This window comes from Ambystoma mexicanum, chromosome 5q (assembly GCF_040938575.1).
Source record: "Ambystoma mexicanum isolate Mex_15411 chromosome 5q, UKY_AmexF1_1, whole genome shotgun sequence".
In the NCBI taxonomy this organism is placed as follows: domain Eukaryota; kingdom Metazoa; phylum Chordata; class Amphibia; order Caudata; family Ambystomatidae; genus Ambystoma; species Ambystoma mexicanum.
Window position 1 is genome coordinate 1141194160 of NC_090933.1, and position 18771 is coordinate 1141212930.

At 43.5% G+C, this 18771-nt stretch overlaps 1 protein-coding gene across 1 annotated transcript in view; it reads left to right on the forward strand.

Moving 5' to 3' along the window:
- TG (thyroglobulin) overlaps positions 1–18771 on the forward strand; it is a 1030738-nt gene that overhangs the window by 1001169 nt on the left and 10798 nt on the right. The window contains exon 45 of the mRNA XM_069622147.1: positions 18162–18302. Coding sequence (XP_069478248.1) covers positions 18162–18302 — 141 coding nt within the window. The remainder of the gene's footprint in view (positions 1–18161; positions 18303–18771) is intronic.

The window sequence follows — 18771 nt, forward strand, 5'->3', positions numbered from 1 at the left end:
TTCTATTCCCATTCCCTCAGACAGGAACCCTCCTTCCTCACCTTTAAAGCCAATGTAAAAAGTTGGCTGAGCAACAAGTCGCATCACTAAGAGGCCTCCACCATGCGAAATGACCACTGTCTATTTATGCTTCTGCTCATCTTTTGTTTATCATACTACTGTATTTTATCTCCTTTTCTGACCCACCTGTAACCAGGGTCCCTCTTGCTGTCTCTACAGTGGATTGTAATATACGTGCTTTATCTGTATGTAACCATTATGTTTTTCAAGTGCCCATTTACCTCAGGGTTTGGTGCGCGATACAAATAAAATCTCCCAGTTCTTGATGTAATTGCTTTGTATTGAGAATTCAGACATGTATGCTAATGGAGGCACGCTGCTACCTTCCCTTTTCTGATTAAGCAAGCTGTCCCGATTGAAATACTCAATCCTGTAAGTGGCAGCTTCTAAGTCCGAGTTTTTATACCCTTGTGTTATGAATTTCTTACCCATCTCTGAATGTTCTCTGATATAATCATCAGGGTCACTCACTATCCGTTTTATGCGGAGCATTTGACTATAAGGTAGATTTTTAATCAGACTGGGTTGATTGAAACTTAGGCGATGCAGGAGATTGTTCCTATCTGTGCCTTTGCGGTATAGGCTTTTACTGTATCCAGGGACGTGAGATGCCACAAGCGTGGCCCCTCCCCACTGTGAGCCTCACGGCAGAGGCCATGCAGTCTCCATTGCAACCTAATATTAGCATTGACTGTATGGAACACATCCTGCAGGTAAAGTGGCAGCACTACACACTGTGTCTAATTGCATACATTAAAACCCGCGGCCATTTACACTTTATACTTACTTTTAATCTGGTTTCAGCCCATGGAACCGTGTGTCATTACACACAGCTGCTTCTTTACAGACATAGGGCCTCATTACGACCCAGGCGGTAAGTTACCGCCTGGGTCGTACCTTTACCACCATGGCGTAAACTATGTTTACGCCATGGTGGTTGGCGGACTTACCGCCCCATTCCGAGGTGAGTGGGGCGGTAAGTCCCCATTAACCCATTTACCCTTCCCCATTCCCATTTTTGCCCCATAGGGCATAATGGGAGTGGGGAAGGCGTTAATTACGCCACCGTAAATTACGGTGGCGTAATTAACAACAAGGTCCCTTAGCGCCATGGATTTTAACACCTGCTAAAAGCAGGTGTTAAAACCTCCATGGCGCTAAGGGACCTCGGAATCAGGCGGTAAGGGTCGGCGCTGTTTACGCCGCCGTAAACCCCTTACCGCCTGGGTCCTAATGACGCCCATAGAATCGGAAACGATTGCATTTGTTCAACAAACTAGGTACTTTTCATTCTTCACATATCTCCAGTTCAAAGGGTTTTGTAATGTAACATACCTACATTAAGTTCTGTTTTTTACTTTTTCTCCTGCTCCTGTAATGGGTTTACATGGAGTGAGCAAGGCAGCATAGCTCTTGTGACCTATGGTATGTATGTTCACGCTTTATGATGTTCTCACAATGAGGATTTCAATATCATGTTCATTAATTCATATAATTTGGTGTATATTACTGTATTTGATTTACTTATCATTATGTAGGGCTCCGCACTGATGAAGGAGTATTAACTCGGAAATGTATTGGCTTTAGAGCTCTACCCTAGATGGGGCAATAGCTGACCTCCTGCAGTGTTGGGCATTAAATATATATATTTTTTTTGCACAGAAGAATTCTCAGGACTTTTTGTTTGAAAATTAATCTTTATTTAAGCACTTACTCTTCAGAACTTTACAGAGATAACATTAACTTTATCTTTTGGCTTATAATCAATTAGTAACTCCACTTGGAGTACAATTTGAGAGCGACTAGCTAGCTGTGTGGTTCCGAGGCAGCTTTTTTGATTTGTTATTGTTTGGATCCAGGTGTCTTTGCATCTTTTCAACCAGTCAGCACCTGTGAATCGGCATTGATTTTACTTCTAGCGATACATATATACTCACCACTTTGGTTAAGCAGTTGTGCCGGCCTTTCCTTTTCGCCTTTTCTTATAAGCTCCCCCTGCATATTTGGATAGGTTAACTTGCCCCTTTTTAATACAAGTTCTTCGAGTCCACCTGCCGTGCCACCGTATCCAGATATTTCCGGGTTTTACATTTTCTTTTTGCCATTTATGCTTACTCTAAGCCTTGTCGGCAAGATAGTTGGCCCAAAGGACCTTCTCTTGGTTGCTTATCTCACAGAGGCGATCCTTACGCTTTCCATGAACTGTTAGGAAATGGGGTGGGGGGATTTGGAGAAGGTTGTTACAAAACTTAAGTTAAAGAGACCTATACCGGACACTACTGTATCTTCTCCCCAGACATCTGCCCCATATGTTTGCATACCTCTTGCCTTTGTGTGGAAATTGCCATCCATTTGTTGTGTGATTAGGTTTCTGTCATGACCACTGTGAGGGGGCACATGTGCCACAAGCAGGCTCCCACCAGAACCCTGAGGGCCTTAAAACCACTGCAAAAGGGCTCCTGGAGCCATTCCTGGCACCTTTGACACCAGGCTCATATGTAGGAAGGAAGGGCTGTTCAAACGAGGTCCCATTTATGTACATGGGCCTTTAAATCCAACATGGAAGCACACACACAGTCTAGTTCTAAGAACCAAGCCATGCGGTCTAGTATTTTGGGTGTGGCAGGCCTGGAACTACTTTCCCTGGTACTACTTAACCTGGGCTATATAAACCACACCCTGACTGCAGAACACGCTTCGAGTTATTCTGCAACCTGCAGCGTGACACTCACCGTGTCCAGTTCCTGTTCTTCAGCATCTTCCTGTAATCCTGCAAGAACAAGGACACGATTATTCTGTTTTACCTGAGAAAACACCATCCAGCACTCAACATCTCAAATGGCTGGAATCTGTGGAAACCGAGAGAAGAAACGTCACTCACCTGTGAGTACTAGCTTAAGGACTTCCGGCGAACCGCTACCACAGCTGCTGTTCGAACATTGTGACCTGCAATAACGAGAAATGGAAAAACAATATTAGAACGCGTGCTTCCAAAGCATCAAATTCCATCAGTCTTACCTGAATTCCATCGCGCTATGCCATGCTTCCATCCGGAGCACCACAGCAACATCTGCAAAGGAAAAGAGACATATTCAGGCTCGCTTTCAATATTAAACAACCGCACATCGCTGTACTTACCCTAACGGCTTCAGGGGGCCTGTTTTTTATCGCGCTCTCATCCACTCGCAGCACCACAGCAGCCTGAGAGGAGAAGAAGAAGATAACACAGGTTAGCTTTAAAAGACAATAAAGGCGCTGCGCTTTGCGCTTTCTCTTACCTAGAAAATGTGCCTCTCCATCCAGCAGGCCAGCATCAATACCTTCGTACCTGAAAAGAAGGAGATAAAGGCATTAACGAATTCCCACCATAAACAGAACAAAGACTTACAATTAACAGACCGACCTGCCTAACAGCAGATTAGGAGTCATAGCAGGCCTGGGCCCAAGGAAAGCGAACTGCACCAATGAAGCAACTAGGGCAGCTCGCCAACAAATGTCAAGCGCCCCTGCACAAGGAACGCAGGACGGATAGGTCACCCTACAAATAACTAAGATTCATTATTCAGCACTGGGCAACTACGTATCCAGGGTTCCAGATCTCAGAGCTTTCCAGACACCCCAGGGGATATCAGGTGAGCATAACAGTTTCCACGCTTCCTTACAAGATGTCTAATAGAATGCACACTTAGGGATATGTTCCTGTGACTGTCTTAATGTTCGGAATCCATTGCCCCATTTTTCAACTATCAGCACACTCAGGGAAGGAGAACTGGAGATCTGATTGAACTTCTCCTTACAAAGTGTGACTGTGACTATAATTGTCTTGGAATCTACCTTGATTTCAGATAGCCCTCTGCCTACTGGATTCTGTGAAGACTCTCTATACGTTTCCTAGGAATCCTCTCTGACAAAGCATTAGAATAGTCCACCCTGTAACTTATAATGCCACCTACTGGTAGGGTTTTATTATCCATGGGAATTACTACTATAACCCCTTTACATTTCTCAGCAGGAGGAAAGACTCTTTGGTTAGAAATAGCTTATCAAAGAAATAAGACTTGCAGGAGTTCCGGTGATTCTTGTGAGATCAATGGGATTTCCAGATGGAATAACTATATTGAACCATATCAATTTCCCTCCAATTCAAGCATGTACGTGTGCTTAGGCAGATCTGACATGTTTTGTAGCTCTGTCTAACACCATGTTCCAGCTTCTGGAAGATAGCCGTGTTTTGCCAACATAGGGCTGAATTTCCAAGGCATCCTGTTTTAGTGTATGCCTCAGTGGTGTCGTATAAGAGTTAACTAATATTGTATAGGCAGGATAATTCTACAAGATTCCACATTCTGCAACTCATCAAGGTCAATCAAACTCAACTGGTCTTGCCCATTGTCTTTATCCTTGATAAGCCTTATCTGGCAGCCTCCCGAGCCAGACCCAGCCCTTTTCAGACTGTTTGAAGGCTTGCCAATCGAAGATTGATGTTGACTGTATCTTAGGCTGCGGGGATGTCCAGAACAATGATCAAACTTACATGTCTCCTGCCTGTCCACTCAAACACATCATCCCACATTTTATGAGTGTCTAGCTCAGTCCCATTGCATTCAATACAATCTTTTGGTAATTGATGGAGGGGGCCATATGCATCCAGGTGTCCGTATAATCGTTTAAAATGCAGTTTCTCCATTATCCAGGGGTCTATGGTGTGCTGGTCCCTCAATCTCAAAGAGGTGATCCATGCATGTTTTGACATATTGGTAACCACTAAGTGAAAATAGATCTTATCCGGAAGATCTTGCCAGGCAGGTGATTTATATTTTACTGACTGATATGAAGCTTTCCCCACCTTTTTTAGGACTGGTGTTATTTACTATTCTAAAGTCCAGTCCTAGAATATTTGGGGAAATCGCTAGATTGTTGTCACTGTGCACATTTTAGAAAATGTTACCCCTGGTGGCATTTTCCATGGCAAGGTTTTCACTGGATACACCTGTTATTCCTTTTTCACAGGGAGAGGTTCCCTGGTTCCATGGAACATTCAGCCAAAATAGAAATAGGAGTAGGGGCAAAAGGGCTGTAATGGGTTTACATGGAGTGAGCAAGGCAACATAGCCTCTGCTTTGAGATTAGTAAAGGATGTCAGGTGTTCACCTCTTTGGTAGGAATGATGGATTGATGTTCATGTTCCTTCATAGAGTAGGGTGTTCAAAGATGTGCCTCCATTTCCCTTCCATCTGCGATTTTGTACCATCATCAGCTATTGCCCTTCTTAACTGTACTTTCATTTGTACCGTGCTACCAGGTGGCCCAGAGGCATACGGGTGCTAGAAGAGGGGAGCCTTCTTAGATGTAAACAGGGATACAATAAGAACACACAGCCTAAACAGAGTATGGAGCCTAAAGTCATAGACAGAAGCAAACTAGCAGGGTCTCAAGCAGCGGAGTAACTTTGCTGAAAATGTTGGGGGGGACATGACATCTGAAGAAAAGGTGCCCCAGCCAAATGAATGGGGACAAAATAATGTGCCATGAAAGTTGGGGGGACAAACACCCCTGTCCCCCCCCCCTAAAATTACGCCCATGGTCTCGAACACTACTTAAAAAAAAGGTTTTCAGTTTCTTCTCAAATATGCTTAGTGATTTGCTAATTCTGACATCTGGTGGAATGGAGTTCCAAAGTCTCAGTGCTCTATAATAAAATGCACTGTTGTTGATGTGGGATGGCTTCACTCTTGGACCCTCTAGCATATTGGTACTATCCGATCTGAGGTGTTTAACTATGGGTTTTCTAATTAACCTTTCTGCCAAGTAATGTCATGCTTGTGTTTTATTAGCCCTATTATGGCTCTCATAGCACTGTTTTGTATGACTTGGAGTCTTGCAATTTCTTCTATGCTTACTCCTGTCAAAAGGCTACTACAATAATCTATCTATCTTCTATAATGTCTCTGGTCACCAGTTCACAACTCTTTTCTGAGAGATGTGTATGGATTTTGGAGGGTGGGCTAATATAGTAGGAAAATGTTGACACGAGACTTCTAACTTGGGTTTTCATATTCAGATTTTGATCTAGATAGACTCTTGTGGTTTTGATCTTTTGTTTTGTAGCAATTGCAGACTCTGCTATCTGAAACTCAAGGTGTTCACCCCCAATTTTAGTATTCTAGGGCTTGTACCTATAATCATCAATTCAGTTTTATTGTTTAGTGCAAGCCCACTTTTCCACATTCAGCCCTGAATGAGATCATAAATCTTATTGATTGCACACACATCTTCAAGATAGTTCCCTGTTAAAGGGATGATACACTGAGTGTCGTCCGCGTAGTTAGAAAAACATATGTCCTTATTTTCTAATATCTGAATCAGAGGAACAGTAAAAATATTAAATAAGTATGTAGTGAAGCATAATCCCTGTGGCATGGCGTAGGGGAAGGGGGCTGGATTGACCCTGGCGATGCCACTACAGACCCTTAAGGATCTATTCTCTAAAAATGGTTGTAACCAGGCTACAGCATCCTTACTGAAATTCGTCATCCAGCCTCTGTAACAATAACGTGTGTTCGACCAAATCAAACGTGGCTTATTGATCGACGCCCATCAGCAGCATAGTTAATCCATTGTTCATGTTTCGCATTAAATTAGACCTTAAACCTAGGAGAGCGGACTTGGTTGACTAATGCTGTCTCCTTTTTTGTTTATTTTTTAAACAAAACCTGTTGGATATTTTGTGTAGATTTGGGTTCTGGCGGTATTTTCTTACCACCAGAAATAATGGTAATTTGGTGATAACTACTCCTTGCATTTAGATTGGGTTTGGCCTTATTTCCTTTCAGTGACTATTCCTTATTACTTTATATGGGATCAGTTAGTGGTATACATTATTGTTGGTGGTATTTTGGTGAGCATAATTTTTCTGTTTTATTTGTGGCCCCAATATACACAAAACTCTTCTTTTTCTTAGACTGTTCTTGTGATCTATAGAGGCCTCGGACTTACATTCAGAAACACCACAGTTTCACATATAGCATTCTCAATAATCTGTGGTATTATCATTAATTTATATACATTAGTGAACTATTTTTCCATAGGCCTCTTTGCTGGTTCATGTACGCCCAGCAATGTCTATTGTATTAAATTCCACTCAGACACCACACACTGAGTGGAAACACACACACAGCTGTTTATCATTGCTAGTGCTATTATTCCATCTGCATGGGAAACATGACACATGTATTACCCAAAAGATCTTCCCCCTCTCCCGAAATATTATCCTAAATGTACCAAGAAAAGACAAAAGCAAAAACACTCTACAGCACGGTTCGTGTCCATAACATTTGTATTATAAACAGTTGCATTTCAAAATAACACCTTACCCTTCTTGCTGCCACCTTATCTAACACACAGAAGAGAAAACAAATGCAGCAATAAAACGAAATTCACTCCACATTATTTGTAACAATAAGAAGGAAAAATTACAGCGATAGAACAATATTCACTTTGCAACATTATGGCATGGCAATTAAACACAGGGGATTACCTATTGCTACTCTCCCTGCCTGATATTTATAGAAGGTCATCCGTACAGCACACACCATCAATTCACTTGGATAATTACCAGCTATCTGTAGCTCTCCCACACGCGACCTCCCTTCGCTCGCCGCCTCCGAGGAATGGGCCAAGAGTTGTCCTCTTAATCTTGAAGTTTGAAGTGCACAGAGAGAACATGCAGTTCATCTGCAGTTCTCAAGCCGGTACTAAGTGAGACTAGGAATGCCCAGTCTCTGATGGTCCGTGTCAGCAGCTCAGCAAAAAGCAAACTGAACTTTTTTCTGTCAGACTATTCCAGCAAACCTCTCACTCATCCCCCTATGCTTACGTGGAATCACTGCAGACACTCTGCACCAATCAAATTACAAAAACCGTATCATCCTTCCTTCCACAATAGCTCAATTTGTACAGTAAGAAACTGCAGCTAAACTCATTTCCTCGCATGCAGATTTTGCTTCCTGCAAACACAGTGAACAGAGAGAGAAAAAAATGTCCAAATGCATGTTTAAAATGAATCTCAGAGCATGTCTTTCTGCCTCTTTTCCACATAGAGATTACATTACAATGTTATTGAGTTAGTACTAGCATTAGTATTTGTTAATTAAGTCAGTCAATTAGACAGCCAATGTAGTCTGCTGTGAATGAGGCATTTCAAGTAAGAGAAAAGGAGATAAAAAAAATATTCTGGTGTACTTTTAAACCTGCAGCCTGTCTCCATTTGCATACCCATATGTTATGCTAACAACATAGGGCTGGCTATATGTGCCACATTATTGCTGGCAATAATGTTATCACATTCATTGGAGCTGTACTCCAAAACACAATAAATTATACTACAAACCCTTGCCCAGTTTACTACAAAACAATCAAGATTGGTGCCTAGCCAGCTGTTTGTGCTGAGATGATGTTTCCTGCACGTTCAAAGGCTAGTGTTCCTCGTCGTGGATCATAACCTTCTCTTCTAATTTTCTGACTTTGCCTTCTAAATGTGTTGCTTTGGTTTTTAGGTCTTTAAGGTGGAGAAAGAACCAGGTTGCAAAGTAGTTTGCATTCAGTTGCATGTCGGGAGGAGATATGGAATCTAGAACCATACAGATGTTTTTGGTGAAAATAGATATTCCACCCATATCCTGGTCTTCATAAAGGCATGTTTCAGCTCTCTGGTGATGTCCTCTTGCACCACATTAGTATCCTTTATTTTGACCCTAAATACCGAATATTGCCTGGCTTGCCAATTTTGTCCAAGTAAGTATATCCAAACAATTGATGACCACATGAACCAGACCACATGACTTCATGAGATAAGGCATTGGTTGCCAATTCAGCCTTTTGATGAATGATATACAGGTTTTATGAGATGTACATTAAGCCTCAGGCATCATGCCCAGGATTTACTTACCACTAAAAAGTTGTTCTGCCATCACTATGCCTTCTGACTAGGTCAGTTTTTAGGATGTTTTGAGTTTTGGGAAACAAGGTTTTTTCCAGAGCAGCGGAAACCTGTTACAGGTAAAGAGAAAGTCTACGGTGTATTTAAGTGTTATACATGTAATGTTTAAATCACTAGTTTCATAATTGAGGAAAATACCTCCATGCACTATATGACTGCTTCTAAAAACTACCCTACAGGTCCTATGTTAGGACCCTGACAGTGCCGTGTTAGCCTTTCATCGAGGGACACTTTTCCAATGAGGCAATTTAGCTGCCTAGGGTGCCACCAACAGACGACCAGGGTGCTACTTTGACCACAAAAAAATGAAATGATATTGTAAGGAAAGGCGGAATCAACAACATGGCAGTTGTGCTCTGCTTTCTTCTTTCTGTGGTCTACAAAACAGTGATTTAAGAGCAAGTATTTAATACATCAAGATATATCGTTACATCCCCGACACCACAATAGCTCTCCTCTACCACTCTTGAACCTCCAGAGCCGAACCTTCCATTTAAGGCATACATTCTTTTAGTAATCAAAAAGCCAGATTCTACAACTATAAGGAACCTACTTAACATTCTGCATTCCTAATTAAAACCCGCCGCGGGCTATTATAAATGGTGTGTTTGCAAGCCTTACCAAACAGTAAGCCCACACACATTTTTGTGCGTCCCTCCTGCCAGTCTTCGTTTTTTTTTTCTTCTTCAGGCCATCATGGAAAGGGAGAAGCGACAACACGTAGTCCCTTCTCCCAGTTCCATGGTGGCCATTTTTTTGGTTTACCTTTTTTCCATTTACTTGAATGGCCGCCATGGAAGGGGAGTAGGGACTATATGTAGTCCCTTCTCCCCTTCGATGGTGGCCATTTCCTTTGTTTACTATGGCCGCCACGGAAAGGGAGAATGGATAACGTTTCCCAGTCCAAGACAGGCATTTATTTTTCTTCTTTTTTTTGCGAAATGCAACTTGTCTCACAACTGAAATAAAACCACCATTAGTTACCCGGTCTAACGGGCCGGGGTACTAATGGCAATAAGCCCCTCGCCAGCGGGCCATTACCACGCAAGGTAATACCCCCAGGGCCTTCGTTAACACCCTCGCCACACTTGGGCCTGTAACTATGAGCCCCATGGGCATTACCTTATGCAGTAATGGCCCGTCAGATCGGGACTTATTGCCTTATTATCAAAAGACTATACACCCCTCCTCTCAGAATAGCTTGACTAATCAGTGGGGAAAGGATGAGACTTTCACATAGTTGGCGGTGGTCACTTCCACACAAGGTGGCAAAGTGAGCAAAATGAAGACATCTAGCGTTATAAGAGAGGGCGATCTGCAAAGGCAAAGAATGGGGCAAACTTCCGGATATCTACAAAGAGGGAGAGAAATAGAGTAAGTGGGGGAAAAGGAGACAGCGAGGAAGGATGGAGGGCGAGATAGAGAGATGGATAGATGAATGGTGGAGAGACAAACGACAGCATGAGCAAAGACAACAGAAGAAAAGAGAGCTAGGGCCAGAGTTCTCACAGAGAGAATTATAGATCAAGAAAGAGAGAACAAGATTAAAAAATAGAGACAGTGTCAGGGGTGAGAGCCAGAAGAAGGAACGAGATAGAAAAGGAGAGAGTCATAGGTAGGTTAAAGAGTAAGATTGAGACAGAAAGAGGGGTAAGATAGGATGGGAAGATGTGACTCACGCAAGGGGAGAAGTGGAAAGAACAGAGCAAGGTGGATACACTAAGGGCAGTGGCAACATGACCGAGCTCCATGTTTTAAAGTGCATTTGAGAAGGCAGTGCTATTTCCGCGGTTGATGGGGGACTTAACTCAGTGGTGCTCAAGCCTCCATGCTCAGCCCAGCCTCACGCCTCTGTTGATGCTCTATCACAACACAGGATGTATGAGCACCGGTACCCTTCTTTTGCAGAAGTACCCGGATGGTACTAAACAATAAAAACTCACACAAGTGCTATTAAAGCACAGCTAGAATGAGACAGACACACAGTGCAAATGTACTTTGCAAAATGGTCCTTTGCTTGTACATCACAAACGGATCCATTTCGGAAAGTGTAGTAATGCATGCCAGCACCATGGCATGCCAGGGAGAGTTGTTGGAATCAATTGTGCCATGCGTCATGCTCATGTGCCTGGTAGCAAAGTACCCTAACAGAGGTGAATGTGTGTTGTGCAAATGCATCGGTTATGATATGAAGCAGAGCGGTGGTACCTAGTGATTTCATTGCTGAATAGTGTTATGATATGAAGCAGAGCGGTGGTACCTGGTGATTTCATTGCAGAATAGTGTTATGATATGAAGCAGAGCGGTGGTACCTAGTGATTTCATTTGCAGAACATTGTTATGATATGATGCAGAGCGGTTGTACCTGGTGATTTCATTGCAGAACAGTGTTATGATATGAAGCAGAGCGGTGGTACCTGGTGATTTAATTGCAGAACAGTGTTATGATATGAAGCAGAGCGGTGGTACCTGGTGATTTCATTGCTGAACAGTGTTATGTAGTGATTTCATTGCAGAATAGTGTTATGATATGAAGCAGAGCGGTGGTACCTAATGATTTCATTGCAGAATAGTGTTATGATATGAAGCAGAGCAGTGGTACCTGGTGATTTAATTGCGGAACAGTGTTATGATATGAAGCAGAGCGGTGGTACCTGGTGATTTAATTGCAGAACAGTGTTATGATATGAAGCAGAGCGGTGGTACCTGGTGATTTCATTGCTGAACAGTGTTATGTAGTGATTTCATTGCAGAATAGTGTTATGATATGAAGCAGAGTGGTGGTACCTAATGATTTAATTGCGGAACAGTGTTATGATATGAAGCAGAGCGGTGGTACCTGGTGATTTAATTGCAGAACAGTGTTATGTAGTGATTTCATTGCAGAATAGTGTTATGATATGAAGCAGAGTGGTGGTACCTAATGATTTCATTGCAGAATAGTGTTATGATATGAAGCAGAGCGGTAGTACCTAGTGATTTCATTGAAGAATATTATGATATGAAGCAGAGCGGTGGGTACCTAGTGATTTCAAGGCAGAATAGTGTTATGATATGAAGCAGAGCGGTGGTACATGGTGATTTCATTTCAGAACAGTGTTATGATATGAAGCAGAGCGGTGGTACCTAGTGATTTCATTGCAGAATAGTGTTATGATATGAAGCAGAGCGGTGGTACCTAGTGATTTCATTGCAGAATAGTGTTATGATATGAAGCAGAGCGGTAGTACCTAGTGATTTCATTGAAGAATATTATGATATGAAGCAGAGCGGTGGGTACCTAGTGATTTCAATGCAGAATAGTGTTATGATATGAAGCAGAGCGGTGGTACATGGTGATTTCATTTCAGAACAGTGTTATGATATGAAGCAGAGTGGTGGTACCTAGTGATTTCATTGAAGAATATTATGATATGAAGCAGAGCGGTGGGTACCTAGTGATTTCAATACAGAATAGTGTTATGATATGAAGCAGAGCGGTGGTACATGGTGATTTCATTTCAGAACAGTGTTATGATATGAAGCAGAGCGGTGGTACCTAGTGATTTCATTGCAGAATAGTGTTATGATATGAAGCAGAGCGGTGGTACCTAGTGATTTCATTGCAGAATAGTGTTATGATATGAAGCAGAGTGGTGGTACCTAGTGATTTCATTGCAGAATAGTGTTATGATATGAAGCAGAGCGGTGGTACCTAGTGATTTCATTGAAGAATATTATGATATGAAGCAGAGCGGTGGGTACCTAGTGATTTCAATGCAGAATAGTGTTATGATATGAAGCAGAGCGGTGGGTACCTAGTGATTTCATTGCAGAATATTCACCACACACTTTTTTCAGGGCAGAATATTGATTGCCCAGAACGTTTCCTACAATATATCACTTTAAAAAAAGGTCCAGATACTAAGTGTTGGAAAGTGGGATAATTGTTTTATGGGGTGCAGTGCTAGGTTGTGGGCAAGGGGGTTATTGGCAGTCAGCAGGGGGGCTTGTTCCCCCAGGGTTTTCGGCACTGAATAAAAATAAAAGCAAATTTAAAAATGAAACATTTTCGGATCAAAAAATCAGGATAGTAATAGAAATGCATCTGTTTAATGGCACACACCTACCCTTCATTAAGTGCCAAATATATTCATAAGAGACAGAACATTGCCTGTAGCGCTCCTGCAACTATTCTTCAGGACCTGCCTGCTAAGTGGCCAGAGGGTATTCTAGCAGCTGGCTGTAAGTCCCATTGCCTGCAATGCTCATGCAGCATTGCCTTCATGCTCTGCCTGCTAAACGCCCAGAGGGCCTTAGCAGCTACTGTCTGGAAAGCCCATTGCCTGCAATGCTCATGCAGCATTGCCTTCATGCTCTGCCTGCTAAACGCTGAGAGGGCTTTATCAGCCACTGGCAGCTGGCTGGAAATCCAATTGCCTGCAATGCTCATGCCGCAATGCCTTCAGGACCTGCCTGCTAAATGCCCAGAGGGCATTAGCAGCCACTGGCAGCTGGCTGGAAATCCAATTGCCTGCAATGCTCATGCCACAATACCTTCAGGACCTGCCTGCTAAATGCCCAGAGGGCATTAGCAGCCACAGGCAGCTGGCTGGAAATCCAATGCCTGCAATGCTCATGCCACAATGCCTTCAGGACCTGCCTGCTAAATGCCCAGAAGGCATTAGCAGCCACAGGTAGCTGGCTAGAAATCAAATTGCCTGCAATGCTCATGCCACAATGCCTTCAGGACCTGCCTGCTAAATGCCCAGAGGGCAGTAGCAGCCACTGGCAGCTGGCTGGAAATCCCATTGCCTGCAATGCCCATGCAGCGAATGCCTTCAGGACCTGCCCGCTAAATGCCCAGAGGGCATTAGCAGCCACTGGTAGATGGCTGGAAATCACACTGCCCGCAATGCCCATGCCGCAGTGCCTTCAGGACCTGCCTGCTAAATGAAATGCCCAGAGGGCCTTAGCAGCCACTGGCTGGAAATCCCATTGCCTGCAATGCTCATGCCGGTGTGACTTCAGGACCTACCCGCTAAATGCCCAGAGGGCATTACCAGCCACTGGTAGCTGGCTGGAAATCCCATTGCCTGGAAGCTCATGCCGCAATGCCTTCATGACCGGCCTGCTAAATGCCCAGAGTTCCTTAGCTACTACAGGCAGCTGGCTGGAAATCACACTGCCTGCAATGCCCATGCCGCAATGCCTTCAGGACCTGCCTGCTAAATGCCCAGAGGGCATTAGCAGCCACTGGCTGGAAATCCCACTGCCTGCAATGCCCATGCCACAATGCCTTCAGGACCTGCCTGCTAAATGCCCAGAGGGCATTAGCAGCCACAGGCAGCTGGCTGGAAATCCAATGCCTGCAATGCTCATGCCACAATGCCTTCAGGACCTGCCTGCTAAATGCCCAGAAGGCATTAGCAGCCACAGGTAGCTGGCTGGAAATCCAATTGCCTGCAATGCTCATGCCACAATGCCTTCAGGACCTGCCTGCTAAATGCCCAGAGGGCAATAGCAGCCACTGGCAGCTGGCTGGAAATCCCATTGCCTGCAATGCCCATGCAGCGAATGCCTTCAGGACCTGCCCGCTAAATGCCCAGATTTTTTCACTTTGTGTAATGGCTTGGCGGGCTGAAGCATGACCGTCTGGACGGTTTTCCAGAGTGATGATGCCCGAGTTTAAGATTAATTCTAAACCTTGCAGCCATCACATCTTTTGTTTTGCTTCAGAAACTCCACCAACCACAGAAACTACAATCAAAATCTGGTCTTGAAGACCAATGAGAAGGGCAGCAGTAGGAGATAGCATAACAACACATAGCACATTATCACAATGGCTGATCTCTGTCTCAGGAAATGAATGGTCATCACAGTGACCCACTTCAGAAAATACACAATGTTGTATGGATAGTGTCCATTTGCTGCCTTTTCCATGCCTTGAGATTGAAGAGTCAGCTGGGTGTTATAAGGATAAACAGGTCGATTATATCTGTTGATATGCACAAAGGGACCTAATCTGAATACATTTCCTGTGAAACAAATAGACACAGGATTAGCCTTGGCCGAGACATATCATCAGTGCTTAGTTTGTAAAACAACGAGTGCCAGTGCCGACATATTTTCTAGCACTAGGAGGTGGGCGGGGGGGGTCGGGTGGGGACTGGCAACTATTGCGTGTTGTGTGACAAGTACTGAATGACACCTAAAATAATAAAGTTGTCAAAACACCACATCATAATAGGACAGTCTGAGAAAATAAGTGCTGGTGCTCAGAAATAAGTGCTGGGGCTGTGCCCTGGCAAACACCCCCACAAATTAAGCACAGCACATCATGAATAAAAACGGTCCCCCTTTGCTAGTAGAACACAACCACACATGTGTGATGGCCAGGCCAAAATGGAAGCTGTCTGTTGTTCAGGATGCTCCTCTTCTGCACAGTTGGCTGTCACGATCACCCCTGTCCAGTAAGGGGGAGAGGGTTTCTAACTTAAATCACATCTGCAATTCCATATGCAGTGGAATCCCTCAAACATGCAACACTATTTATAATCTGCTCTCTGTAGATTGGGGGTATTCAGACCAAATAGCTAGAAAACTGGTAGATTAGGACAGAATCTAAATATAAATAATAATAAATCTAAGAATCCACAAAAAACTAAACTGAAACAAAATTAACTCTAAACATTAACCTCAACCGATGTGCAATCAAACGATACACTTCTTCAATATGTTGCTTGGAAAACACTCCCCACACCCCAACTAGTAGCTGGGCCTGATGTGTGCAGAGAACTCTGTGATAGGCTACCCATCTTGTATTTTGGCAAAGCATTATGAGATGCTATACTACAGGGAAACAACCTACCGAATGACACCACGCACATTCCCATGCAATGATGTAAGGAAATTAACCGCATCATTCTGCTTCTCCCAGTCTCCCCCCACTGCATCGTTGGCATTCTAAAATCACTGACACCCGCCACGTCACCAGCAAGCATCAAAATGGACTCAGGGGTCGTCGGATCACACCATAAAAACACATACTCGAAAAAAGAGCACACACACACCGGACAAGAAGTACAGCCGGGACAGCACAAATCAAACTGAACAGTGAAATAGATCTGATGGATGAGAGCTGACATCTGAATGCTCTGCAGACATTCGTTTTATACCATAAAACACAATGGTAGGAACTCATTGAAACACTTGCAATTTGGTATGTTTACATTTTCGATGTTTCCCAGAAATGTCATTGGCTAGTCTACGTCTTATGCGTAGTGCTAAACGTATGTTAGTAAAATACTATTGGAGAAAACAGTTTCAACAATATCCCAACACATCACCTCCCCATGTGGCGCCACATCGATTCTCAGCCCACCGTGGAACAATTAGCAAGTAATAAAATACCATTTGTGCTGATTGACGGAACTTTATTACGAGGCCATTGGTCAGCATCATTGAGAACGGGACACGAGACACCCTGCCTCTCGTGGTAAAGGAGACATTCACATGGCACCTCCTTCATAATGACCGTTGGCCGGGATTTGGACCTGTGCAACTTGAACATAAAGAGACTCATTCTCGGCAAATAATACAATTATGATTTCATAGTTTCAATGTTAATGGGATTTATGAAGTTTGCTCGAAATTAACTGGCCGAATCACATATTGCCGCATTTCATTTTACCGCTTTTTAAACCGCAAAATGCCTACTATCTCACGCCCACCACTCTATACACCTAACGCCAACCCGCCAGCTATACTTTTTGCAGTAAAAAAGGTGAAACAATGCGGCACAAAGTGATTCGACCTCTTTCAAAGTCTTTTTTATTTTTAGAATAGAATACAACACATATTTACTAAGCACAAACGTCTGTTTGAAAGTCGAATACCTCTTATTGTACCTCTATCTCGTTCACAAATCACCAGTAAAGTATACATTAAGATTTACAACACTTATAGCAGAAGCCCTAGCTCACATTCGTCCCATTCATTTCGGGGGTGACTGGGGGAGACAGATCCTGTCATTATTGGGGTTCAATGAGAACACAGGCCATTAATTACCTATGCACGTGCTAGGACGAACCCGCCCTTTCACATTTTCCAACATTTAAGAACAATCCATGCTTAGCAACCGCCCTGTAGATTAGAGGTGGATCAGCCACCATTTCTCTCCAAAAATAGGCAAATACATTCAGCAACAAAAAAAATAGGGAGTAAAATATTCTCAGATCAAAATCGCATCTGGAGCACTGCTTAAGACACATGTGTTGACATGGTTTTCCTTAGCAGTGCAACGCCCAGTGCACGTGCAGCATTTGTGCCCTATGAAGGTCACTGTGGATGTCAGGGTGGGGTACAGGAATGCATGGGGGATCTCCATGCCCTGCTCTTTCTCTTCTGATTATAAATTAACTGTGTGATCGTTGGGATCAAAGATATAAATGCATATTTTCAGTTGTGGTGTGTCCTAGACATGTACAAACTAGTTTGGGGATAACATTAACCGCTCATATTTATGGTGGTTCAGGGTCTGCAAACTTTCAAACTTTTCTATATATTTGGCTGCAAAAATGTAAGGTTCACTCCCGGGTCAAGAGCTAGGAGCCTGCCGCCATCTTGCACAGCAATCTACAGCATGCCCCACTGGCCTACTGGGGGGTGGGGTGGTTGATATGCCCAATCACCGAGGTTTGGCAGGTTAAACCTTTCTTTTCTATTGATTGGGGTGCTGAAGGGGAAACAGTGCATGGGGTGCTCTGTGGGACGATTGGGTGGGTAGGGGGGTTTTCATAGGATTGTCCCCCAAAGTTGACCCCGAATATTCGTGGATCATAGAACTTCAAAAGAAGTAATGTGCAAATATTGACAGGCCACTTTTCAGGGAGGGGCTTCAACTAGCACCAGTATGTACATTACTCACATTTTGCACCACATATTATAAGACAATCACTGCTAGAATATATTGTTGCATTTTCGCATGGCTCCTCATCTCATCCTTGAACTGCTACACTTCCTTTACAGGTTCTGGACTCATGTGTTTCCATTTGCTATGAAAGATCTTTCCTGGAAACATACATACTGGCAACCATCGTTATATATCTTTGCTGTTTTTCAGTCTTGGCCTGGACCTTCCAGAGGACACGATGTACATGTTCGGGCTGCCGCTACACCCGCAATACCAGGGCCACTTCATTGATGAAGAGAAGAGCCTATCCTTAAAAGTCATGCAATACACGGCAAACTTTGTGAAGTCTGGGTATGTATGCAAGCCACTGCTACCTTTGCATGTTTTGTAATGGACTCCAAAGTTAGAGGGCAAGGCCCTCTTTCTGAGTAGGGTGTGCTTTGCCTGAACGGTCTCCTCTTGACAAGAGCAACCCTACACCCCATGCTACGCTTTCATTGTTTGAAAAATTACAGATTCTGGTTAAGAGTGCCATGCATCTCGTGTAAATGTTATCCCTATGAGGAGATCTAAATTCCCTAATCTGCCCTGCCCCCCCCCCTCAGTGGGCAATCCCTGTTCTAAGTGCAAGGATTGAGTGCATAAGTCAAGGAGGGGAAAATCTATGTGTATGTGTCCACTTTCTGAAACAAAATTCCCAGAGGTAATTCTCGTAACATCGAAAAAAAGCATGGCAGATATAAAAGAAGAAAAGGGTAGCAGAGATAGGAATGGATGAGGAGTGGCTTCAAGCTGAAGCTATGGCAGTGTGCGAAGGTCC